Here is a 12,552-nt window from a genome sequence, read left to right on the forward strand (position 1 = left end):
CTAACCTGTCCCAGAAGAGGAACCGGCAAGATCTGATTTTGAGTGAACTATTTTTTTAAAGCTAAAAGTTAAACCTGCAAGCTATATTCACTGTCTGTGGGGATGCAAAACATGGCTTAAGTTAACCGTCTTTCCTTAAAATGGACTTGGGCAAGTCTCAGTGTGAAGTAAACACTACTCACCAGGATGATTTCGTCTCCTGAGCACACACTTCCCTCGTTTGTTCTCCATGAATGGGTCTAGACATGGGCCGCAATGTAAAGAGCCGGGCTGGCAGAAGTGCCGTCTCTCTCGGGCACAATCCAGGCTCCGAGGACAATGCCCTACAACTAAGAAAGAAAACAAACTTAATGCATGACCTATTCCATTTTCTATTCTTAAATAAATGACTAATACTTTTCTAGTTGTCATGGTAACTTGACTCTTGACATACAGGGCCATTTAAGTACATTATATATGACTTTAGTAAGGCACATCAGGAATCCACCATTGCAAATAAACGAATGAATGAATGAATGAATAAATGAATGAATGACTACCTCCAAAAACTATAGAAACTTTTGAGGTATATAAACAATAAAAATGGTCCCAATGTATTTCCTGTTTTACATGTTTAATTTTTATAACTTCCGAGAATCCAAAAAGAGCCACATATTAATAAATAATGTTATGAGAGCTGTTTGAAGTTATGATGATTGAATTGCCGTTTGTTACAGTTAAGAAATAGTTTAATAACAAACAGGAAATTTTCATAGGCCAGTGACATAGCCACATTGAAATGGTCTATTCACAAGGATGGCAGAGTATATTAAATAAAAACAAAAAACTTTTGTCTTTGTGAGAAAGTCTAATTTGGGATGTCCTGGGATGAGCTGCAGTTTGATTGATCTCTGCATATTAGGTACAACTTTGTTTAGCTTCTGCTTAAACGACAAGAACATGGCAGGCTATTTGTCACCCGGAATAATTACATAAACAGCTAACAGTAATCAGGAAGCTAATGTAAGCCTTGTGCATTGTGTCTTGTTATTGTTGTGATGGAAATCTCAGGAACGTCAGCACGGCAACAAAAGCAGCAGTGTTGTTGTGTGGGCACTGAGCTGAGGGCAGAACTGGGGCAGCAGGTCGAAGAGCAGAGAAGATCCAACACCCACAAGCATCAAATTATATCTGAGAACAACAAAGTAGTCGTGTGTCTCCCACTGATTGTCAGCAGGGATTCATACTGAACAAATGTTCATCATAACACCAAGTGTTAGCATCATTCTACACAACAATGTTGGTAAGTCTGTGGGAAAGCTTGTAGAAGTAAACACAACTCAGCTACTAAGGTTTTTTTTTGTTGGTGCACACAAAAGAAACACGAGTATTTATATATTAAACTTATATCATTAATTATATACATAATAGTGCTGGGCAAAGATTAATTGCAAAATGGAGGTGGTTGGGGTTGTGTGTAACAAAAATGTTTTGCAAACTTTTGTTTCTATGCGTCAATCACTTATATTATGTAAAAAAAATGTTTGGTTTAGATGTGATTAAATCATAATTAATCTTTGAACATTACTAATATATAAACAATAACTCTTTATTCTCATCTATGTTTAAATCTAACATTGAAAAAAGTAGACAAGGATGTAACAGGAACAAGCAGATACCCCTTAAAAATTGAATTGAGAATCTTAAACTTATTAAATTTATATGATTTAATCAACAATTATTAATAAAAAAATTAGGGCTGCACAATACGTTGCAAAATTACTGTTATTGTGATAATAGTATATGAAATATAAGTATCGCAGGCATGTTTGATAAATTTTATGCATTGGTTGTTTATCTAAATTTGACCAATCAGATGGGGCCTTACTATCCTAATCCTCACCTCCTTAATACTTGCTGTTTAGCTATTGGCTGGAGTTGACCAAAGGTGAACGCAGAGCTGAAAATTAATACTAATGTTGGGAGTCAAGAGAGAGGAGAATGACAACAGGCAGAGTCAGATTATCTGCTTTTCATGGTTTTCATTAATAGTGTTCTAAGGACAAAATGTTTGCTGCTTTACACAGTTTTTAAATCTGAATTAGAATTAATTAGAACAGCAAAACATATTTTATCTATTTACTTTAATATCATTACACAAGTTGACGCAGTGGCGCAGTAGGTAGTGCTGTCGCCTCACAGCAAGAAGGTAGCTGGTTTGAGCCTTGGATGGGTCAGTTGGCGTTTCTGTGTGGAGTTTGCGTGGGTTTCCTCCGGGTGCTCCGGTTTCCCCCACAGTCCAAAGACATGCAGTACAGGTGAATTGGGTGAGCTTGTAAGGTGTTGGTTTAGGTGAGGATTGAACCCAGGTCTCTTGGACACAAAGCTGGGGCTTTTCCCAGTAGAGCTAACTCCTCACTAGATGAACCCAAGAGCAGAAGAATAATAAGGGAACTTGAGGCTTTGGTTTCAGAAAAAAATAAACAGATGATCTTTACTAGAAAAATAGAATGCAAAGTACAACAGAAATAACTGAAGCCGAGCTTCTAGTAAACAGGCAAAACAAATTAGACACAAGGGTCAAAAACACAACAGTAAAATGTCACTTAGCTTCACTAGACAATCTGGAGAACACCGGGTAGTAATGGCTCAAGACTGAATACAGTAGCTTGTAACACACACTTATATAGGGCAAAATACAGGTGTTGCAAATCAAGCTTGAGTGGTGGTACGAAGCAGATGGTGAGAAAGTGGTGCCATCCACTGTTCAGGAGGAAGCATGAAAATTGGATCCTGTTGTGCAAGGAGACAGGAGCACCTCCTTCTGGTCAGGAGGATGAATGCAGCTTAATGAGTTCTTAGAAAGCTAAATTGTCTGTAGTGTATGAGTGTGAATGAGTGTTTGTGGATGTTTCCCAAAGATGGGTTGTGGCTAGATGGGGCATCCGCTGCGTAAAAATGTGCTGGATAAGTTGGCAGTTCATTCCGCTGTGGCGACCCCGGAATAATAAAGGGACTAAGCCGAAAAGAAAATGAAAGAATGAATGAATCATTACAGAAATAAATGATTTGAACGACACGGTGGCTCTGTTGTTGGCACTGTCGCCTCAAAGCAAGAAGGTCACTGATTCGAGTCCTGGTCTGACCAGTTGCCAATACTGTATGGAGTTTGCATGTTCTCCCTATGTTTGCTAAGTTTCCTCCAATGCTCTGGTTTCCCCCCACTGTCCAAAAACATGCGGTATTGGTATATTAAATAAGCTAAATTGATCGTAGTGTGTGAGTGTGTGTGAATGAGTTTGTATGCTGGATGGGCATCCAGGGCATAAAACATGCTAAAATAGTTGCTGGGTTATCCTGCTGTGGCAACCTCTGAGATAGAGACTAAGCTGAAAGAAAATGAATTAAACAAATGATTTAGCATAGCTAATATACTGTACATAGCATTTTTTTGGATATATGTTATTGTAATGTGAAGTGGGATGCTGACAACAGAGGTGCAGGGTTGATTAGCAGGATGGTCAGGCAAGCAAGGGTCAACACAAGGGGAAACAGATTTATACAGCTAATAGAAAGTTTGGAAAGTCAAGGTTTTTAAACCTTTTTAAGCCGAGTTTTTCTGTAATACCATTCCCAAGATATGTGTAAGATTATTTTATTTATTTATTTATTTATTTATTTTTTTTTAGGACAACAGTATCACCAGTAGAAAAGATATCCAAAGATGCCATTTTAAGATGTAAAGAAATCTGTGTTTTTGAAACTAACGAAGACAGCAGAAGTCAATGATTCATTTGAATAATTTAGTCTGACATGTTTACTGCTCCAAAATATTTAAATTATCTCAAAAAATTAAATATGTTGTATTCAAAGGTGAAAAAAATGTTGTTTTTTACCCAGAAATTTAAAAAGAATATGTTTTTGAGCAACAATCACAATGCCATGATAACGTGAAACCATGATATGTTTATCCAAGGTTATCATACCGTCAAAATCTTAAACAGGCACACCAGTTACTGTGTTACAGTTACACAATTTTTTGCTTATCATAAAGATCACGATTCTCTCACGATTGTGTAGATGTAAAATAAAGCTAATATGAGATTATTGTTTTTCTTAAACATATGGTAAAACATCAATATTAATATTATGTGTAGGTTTACTGGTTTCTATAAATAATTATATTCTACTTATAATAATTCTGATGTGAAATTATGTTTGAGATATGAGCCTATGCTTGCAAGCTGTCATTGAGAACATTATTTGAGCATTTGATTCACTGGTAAAATCAACATTATATAAGCTAGAGTAGTTATACTAACACTGTAAACATTATTTTCATGCACAGCTGTGTGTTCGCTATGAAAGAAAAAACATATCAAATGCTTGTCGCAGTCATAACTCTAAAATGCGATATGATTATTTAAATGATGTGCCCGCTTTCAGCTTCATTTTCCCTGCTAAGTGCTGTTCATACTTAGAAAACGTAGAAATGCTGGATTAAGATCGTCTAGGGGTCGAATCGAGATTGAAATCTTTTTTCAATTGATTGTGCAGCTCTAATTAACACCAATTTATTTTGAACAAAATCATTCATTACAGTGCGCCACCGATTAAGAGGAATTTCCTAGAATTTACTAGAAGGCTGTTATCATCCATCCACATGGTTAATCAGCTATAATAATAGAGAAGGCTCCAGATCCAGATCTGTTTTTACATTACTGTGACAGTTGGGTTTAGGGTTGGTGTAGGGGTAGACTTTAATAAAATACAACTAATGGGAAATGTAATAAATAATATAAATAATTTTCGTTAACTTCTGGCCGATAACAGATCTGTCAGCTGATAACACCAATTCAATTGGGTGATAATATTCAAATCGGCTGAAAGCTACCAATAAAAAATGTAATTTACATAAGATATTTGTGAAGGGTGTACTCATTTACGGTATGTTGAGTACCGTATATGTATATTTTTATATAATTATGAAATTGCAAAAGCTTATTTATCATATTAGGTTTATAAAGTGTTTACTGATATGGTTTTATGTTCTTGCTGTGTGTCGATGTAATTTCATTCTGCATTACATCAACTGTGATGTTTTGAACGACAAAAAAAGTAAACAACTAAACATTATTTTTAGTTATTTTAGCATCTGTGAGAAGAATATGAACACCCGTTCACATCATTAACAAAAGGTAAGGGATTTTTGTCTTCTCCCTTTAAAAGCGCACCTACTGTATGAGGAAAATCTTCTTTTGAAAGCTGCTTGGACAGAACTGTGCATAGGTATAGTGTGTCCACAGTCATATTGGAGTGTTTTAAACACAATAAGTCTACTTTTATTTAATTTTCTGATGTTAAAATAGGATCCAAATGCCTACCATTTTGAGGCCCACCGCAACTTGACGTAGGAGTGCAGTTTCCTCACCCACCAATTTGAGACAGCACTGTATTAACATGTCTCCGTAGTAACGTGCATAATCATCTCAACAAGACAGGATGTGCACAAAGCAACTGGGATTAAAGATCTGTTCAGCTCTCTGTGATCATCAATCATCATCAAATGTGATCAAGAATGAGTTTTACAAGTTTAAACGTTTTCAAAGCAGTGCATGTTTTTAATAAATTACAACTAATTTACAGTCTTTACTTTATCACCACAGCCGCATGTCAGTACAATTTTAAAATAAGATGCTTCAATTATTTTGTACATTTACATAACGGATATCTATACAGCAATGGATATTAACATGTATCCTGTCACATTTGCTGTGCAAAAACAGTGCAGAGTTTGTAATGACATTGTGTGTGACTGATTGTTGCAGAAAGACTTGAATGAACTCCACAACAAATACATAAAATAATCATTGGGAAAGTTCTAACTGTAGTATTTTTCACAAACATTACAATATGTCTGTCACTGTGATGTTTATCTGACGCAGCCAAAGCAGAGTTTGAAGCACACTCTGACAAGTACATGGCGACTGGGCAGGGAGAACTAGCATTAAAGGCACAGACCACGAAAACAGCTACATTGCGTTTCGAGCAGAAAATCCCTACCTTCAAAAAGGTATAATAAATAATCTAATGGGTGTTTTGAGCTGAAACTTTACAGACACATTCTGGAGACACAAAAGACGTATCTTAAATCTTAAAAAAGGGCTAAAATAGGTGCCCTTTAAGACATTATTTTGCTGCGTACAGTATGATAGCACTAATAGTTGAATTCTATCAATTTAATCTGAGAGGCACTTGCCAAAATAATAAATTACAGAACATACATCCATTGTACTTCTATTCCTACCCTCTTATGAAGGCAATAAACCCTTCAAAGACTTATGCCTTTGGGTTTTTAAGCACCTCATTGCACACTGTGCCTATAAGAACAGCTCTTCTGCATGGTAAAATCAACATAATGCACAGCCTCAAGTGGCACAACGGCTGAAAGACTCTGCCATTGAAACCTTGGCTGCTGTTGCTATAACAACTGCTATGGCAACTGAGTAGGTGTGACATCATCAGGTGTGAGTCACTGCCAATGCAGAAGCTGAAAGAGGGCGGGCATGAATGAACTCTTCTGACACAGAGCAAATCAGGGGACACAGTGATGGAAATGAAATGAAGAGAATATCTGTATTGTTAAACTGTATTATAAAAGCAGTTCGATTATTTATTATTATCATAGCTTGAGCCATTCCATCTGTGCATTAAGCCTATAATTAAAACACTAAAGCATCACTGACCACCACACCATTTTCAAACCCTGAATCTACGAATCAGTCTCATCTTATTAATCGCCATTGTTTTCAGATGCTGAAAACAACAGTCATCGCCTTACTGGAAATGCCCATTAAGTGCATTGAATGCGAAGAAGTGACTCATTAAACCTCCAATGCATCGCTCGGCAGTGATGGTTTTTACCAGAATCTGTCATTGGGAGTCATGCAGACAGATGCTCTACATGATGTTGTCTATCAGCTTCAGATCTTAAAAGTTTCATTTTACAGTAGACATCAGCTTTATTTGACAGCCACGCATACAGACACATTTACTGCTCAAACACACACATTAATTTCCTGTTCTTTATCACATAACAATCCGTTTGTCTAAAAATCTCTCTCTCGCTCGCTATCAGTTTAACCTTATTAGAAATCTTCACTTCCCCACAGGAGATGACTAGCACACATGCGTCTGTATGTGACTGTGCATCTTAATCAAACCAGGTGCTAACTAACATTAAGCTTCAGAAAATGTTCCAGATGTATTTTTTTTCCTGCCATTTGAAATGTCTGTTCTAAAAATGGTAACACTTTAAGATTACAGACTATCAGTAAATGATGATTAATGTATTTATTAGCAAGAATTACATACATGTGAACTACGTAAGTGTAAATAATATTGTTCAGTATTTATTAACCATATATTAACATTTACTAATGCATTAAAACATGGTTTCTGCAGGTGTCACTAAGTCAAATTTAAGACTTTTTTAAGACCTTTTTGAGACCATCAAGAACGAAATTTCAGGGCTAAATAATAAGGATTGTTTTTTATGGGCCAGCAGAACTCCTTTATGGGCGATTCACTTCACTCTTTTTGGTCTCAGCTGGCTCAAGACACTTCATTTCTGTTAGGAAAAGATGTAGAACTGACTGCAGTATGCTTTTTCTTAAACCATTTTTTTAACATGTCACTCTCAATGCAACAAAAGAACTTACTCTCTGCCTTCACAGCTGCTAAGAAAATGTTGGTCTGCTGCTGGATCCCTCCTCATATTATGAGTAGACATCAATGGGGTCTATCTTTGCTGGACATTATTTGTATGGAACTTTCAACAGCTGGCATACATGGAACTCAGTCAAAAATGGTTAAATCCTGGATTTTAGCTTTTGATATTGTCTAATCTTTTGTTCTACTTTCTAATGTACAGCTTTTCTGTTTATATGTATGTACCTCATGATAATAGTTATTTACTTAACTTCTACTCTGTAATGCTTAACATTCTTCTTTTATTTTATACACAACTTCTTTAACTTCTGTTTTTATAGAACAAGTCTACCTGGATGGTGATGGGGATTCTGGGTTGTTTTATGATATAGTCATATGCTGTGCTATCTATATTAAACAAAAACTGAAATAATAAAAACAATTGTTCACAAAAAAAAAGAAAGAAATTCTAACTAGTTATATAATAATGTATCCAATCAAGCAGACCCTACTTGTATACGTGCACATTTTTCAACATAACAAAAAAAAAAAAAAACATACAACTTTGATAAACTTAATATATGCATGACAGACTTTTAGTCATAGAACAGAGTTAGAAATAGAGTTAATTATAAATAACTGAAGTTATGAATTAGTTTTGCTAAAAGTTTAATTGAGATGTATTATTGGTGAGTGGACGTGTGTTGGATTAATTAGGTAGCATTACATAAACAACAGAAAATTAGAACCTGTTTTAAATGATTTAAGACCTTCAAGACTATATGTTGGTGAATTTAAGTTAATAAGTTTAAAGTTCAAGAATTTAAGCATATTTGATCCAAATTTAGCATAAAAGATATAATTTTTGAGTGTATATACATTATTTTTATTTTTTTTAAAGCAGAGCAAACTATTACACTGGCATCTCTCCAATTTAATATTCCCACTAAACCATGTTGCATACTCAGTCATTCTTATAGTCAACTAGAAAGTTCACAAGCCTTGAAATTAAGGACGAACAATGTTTGTTTTTTAAACTATATTTGCATAATTTGAGGTTGATTAGTGATATGTATTGCTAAGTGCACTGTATGCTAAGTTCCACACAATCGATTTTTGTTAGGAGAGCATAAAGCATTTAAGTAAACTTATTAGTTTTTACAAATTAAGGTAAATTAAACATAAAACAATTGAGTTGTTCCCCCAAAAAACTCAAGAATTGTGGTGTTTCAGCTTAAGGCAAGTTATTTAAATAATGTGTTTTAATATTTTAAATCATTTGAATGAACAGCAAACATAATTTTTGAGTGATGTTATTTTAAACAACTTTAAAGGCATCTTTCTCTTTAGATTTTTATGAACCCTCAGTCAGATTCCTTTCCTCAAAAACATACATCGGTGAAAAGCTTATTTATTCAAGCTTCAATGTTTTTAGCATTATTTTAGTGTGATATGTTGGTATTAGTATGCATGACATCATGCACCTATTCATTACCAGCATTTACTTTAGTTTGTGTGTGAAAATTATGGATTGTTCATGCATCTTTTTCTTCAGCCCGGTTTTATGGATGATGTTGTTAGTGTGCTATAAGATACAAAACAGATTTCAGTTACTAATTCAGTATGTTGGATTTATCATTTCACATTTATTTCAAATTGCAAGATATAAAGGTTGTTCTGTAAATGTGTTTATATTTTTACAGAATTATTTTGGACAATGCTAATATAAACACTTACACCTGCCATTTTTCTTTCTGTCCGGATTTTTTTTTCTTTTCTGTTGCACACCAGCCAGATGTTTTTGAACATATGGTTTAGAGCAGAATAATTAGACAGGGCTTTCGTTAAATCGATCAGTCACTCAGACAACCAACTCACTGGTTGATGTTTAAAAATATGCAGATTTGCACGCACTTAGTCAGTCCAGTTAAGAGGTTTCGTAAGACTTGGTGATATATCCACTGTAATCCGTGTTACAAAGCAATGCTAATACCCACTTCCAAGCACGCGCACACACAAACACGCAGTGTTATTGAGCAGCACTATCATCTCTCAGTTCATCCACCTCCTGCTTCTGCCAAATGGCAGCAGAGTCCAGCGTGGCTGTGCTGAGGGTGGAAAGTGTCGGCGTTTGGCCGCAGTTCAGACAAGCCTCAAGGTCAACCTGTCATGCTGCTCACACTGAGCAGGGTATGGATGAAATTCATCCAGGGGTCCGTTCTTCGTACCTCGCTTAAATGATCTAAGATGATTTGGCAGATCCTGGATCTTTTAATCTTGATAACTGATCTCTCGCTAATTTGGTTCTTCAAACAAGTTCGCGAATCAGATTAGAATGTCTGGATAAACTGATCTGAGATCGCTGCGTGTGTTATGAAGGACAGATCTATCGATCCTCGAAATCATGATCAGCAATGCAACGATTGGCTGACGGCACAGCAGCGTAATGACATCATCTGATTAATATTCAATTATCCATGTGAGCAAAATTACATCAAATTAGCAGTAAATGGTTTGTTAAATATGACACGCAAGAACTTTCCACATTTGTTGTGAGCTGCCGGCTTTACACTTTCATTTGTCAAGACAAGAGCTTCATCATGTACTTCAATGCAAATCAATGCATTTAGTTCTACATTTAGAAAAGATTTTCTTTATTAATGTAGCCGTTTTTTAATCGGTGTATAAAGAATAACTGGTTGTTTACAAAAGCATTTTGGTAAAGGTGTCTGCAACTTTTGTGAAGCAAATCACTGGCATATTAACTATCAAAACATGTTTATGACTGCATAAATGTATTATTGCTTAAAAAAAATCACATATTGTGCATTTCTATTATACACAATTTGTTCTAAAGCGATCTAAAAAGTTCATTTCAATAAGTTTTCTCTTTGCACCAGGTGGCAGTCTTTGTACTTTCATTTCGAGGGTGCAGATTGCATACGTTTTATTAATATGTATAACTTTATTTATTTTATTAATGACTATAACTTTATATATATATATATATTTAAAAATTATGTATTATTTTCCCAAGTGTATATAACTACTACTGTAAGAAAATATCAGAATTCTGTAAATACTTTCTGTATTATCTTTGCTTGAACTAAGCCGATCTAATCCTGTTTATATGAATTAAACCTGCTCCGTCAGGTTTGACCTAGCAGAACTGTTGCCATGACAACAACTCTCGGATCAGGGGTCTGTTCTTCGTACGTGGATTACTCAGTTAGCTGGATTTGGATATTGACGATTTAACACGATCCAGGATCGTTTCGTTCTTCAAAGCTGATCCGAGAGTTGTTGTCATAGCAACAGTTCTGCTAGCTTAAACCTGATCGGGAGCAGGTTCAATTCATATAAACAGGATAAGATTGGCTCAGTTCAAGCAAAGATAATACAGAAAGTATGTTCTGAATTCTGATATTTTCTTACAGTATAGTTATGTACACTTGGGAAAATGGTACATATTTTTTAACTATATATATAAAGTTATAGTCATTAATAAAATAAATAAAGTTATACATATTAATAAAACGTATGCAATCTGCACCCTCGAAATGAAAGTACAAAGACTGCCACCTGGTGGTGCAAAGAGAAAACTTATTGATATGAACTTTTTAGATCACTTTAGTACAAATTGTGTATAATAGAAATGCACAATATGTGACTTTTTTAAAGCAATAATACATTTATGCAGTCATAAACATGTTTTGACAGTTAATATGCCAGTGATTTGATGCTTCACAAAAGTTGCAGACGCCTTTACCAATATCAAAATGCTTTTGTAAACAACCAGTTATTCTTTACACAGATTAAAAAAACAGCTACTATAATAAAGGAAATCTTTTCTAAATGTAGAACTAAATACATTGATTTGCATTGAAAAACATGATGAATACTCTTTACACATGAAAGTGTAAAGCCTGCAGCTCACAACTAATGTGGAAGGTTATTGCATGTCATATTTAACAAGCCGTTTACTGCTAATTTGATGTAATTTTGCTCACATGGATAATTGAATATTAATCAGATGATGTCATTACGCTGCTGTGCCGTCAGCCAATCGTTGCATTGCTGATCATGATTTCGAGGATCGATAGATCTGTCCTTCATAACACATGCAGCGATCTCAGATCAGTTCATCCAGACATTCTAATCTGATTCGCGAACTTGTTTGAAGAACCAAATTAGCGAGAGATCAGTTATCAAGATTAAAAGATCCAGGATCTGCCAAATCATCTTAGATCATTTAAGCGATGTACGAAGAACAGACCCCAGCTTTGAAGAACGAAACGATCCTGGATCGTGTCCAATCGTCAATATCCAAATCCAGCTAACTGAGTAATCCACGTACGAAGAACGGACCCCAGGGGTAATAAAACTTATGCAATCTGCACCCTCGAAATGAAAGTACAAAGACTGCCATCTGGTGCAAAGAGAACGTTTTAGATCGCTTTAGTACAAATTGTGTATAATAGAAATGCACAATATGTGACTTTTTTTTAAAGCAATTATACATTTATACATAATTATACATGCAGTCATAAACATATTTTGATAGTTAATATGCCAGTGATTTGATGCTTCACAAAAGTTGCAGACACCTTTACCAATATGAAAATGCTTTTGTAAACAACCAGTTATTCTTTACACCGATTAAAAAACGGCTACTACAATAAAGAAAATATTTTCTAAATGTGGAACTAAATACATTGATTTGCATTGAAATACACGATGAATACTCTTGTCTTGACAAATGAAAGAGTAAAGCCTGCAGCTCACAACAAATGTGTAAAGTTCTTGCGTGTCATATTTAACAAATCGTCGACTGCTAATTTGATGTAATTTTGCTCACATGGA

General features: G+C 35.0%; 1 protein-coding gene across 4 annotated transcripts in view; it reads right to left on the minus strand.

The window, feature by feature from the left end:
• The window catches only part of npdc1b (neural proliferation, differentiation and control, 1b), a 42,997-nt gene that overhangs the window by 14,884 nt on the left and 15,561 nt on the right, over positions 1-12,552 (minus strand). For all 4 annotated transcript variants that reach the window (XR_012406886.1, XR_012406885.1, XM_005171947.6 and 1 more), the window contains exon 2: positions 183-329. Coding sequence is in view for 2 of the 4 variants with exons in the window: in XM_005171947.6 (XP_005172004.3) it covers positions 183-329 (147 nt within the window). In the remaining 2 variants the exon portion in view is untranslated. The remainder of the gene's footprint in view (positions 1-182; positions 330-12,552) is intronic.

Source organism: Danio rerio, chromosome 5 (assembly GCF_049306965.1).
Source record: "Danio rerio strain Tuebingen ecotype United States chromosome 5, GRCz12tu, whole genome shotgun sequence".
In the NCBI taxonomy this organism is placed as follows: Eukaryota; Metazoa; Chordata; class Actinopteri; order Cypriniformes; family Danionidae; genus Danio; species Danio rerio.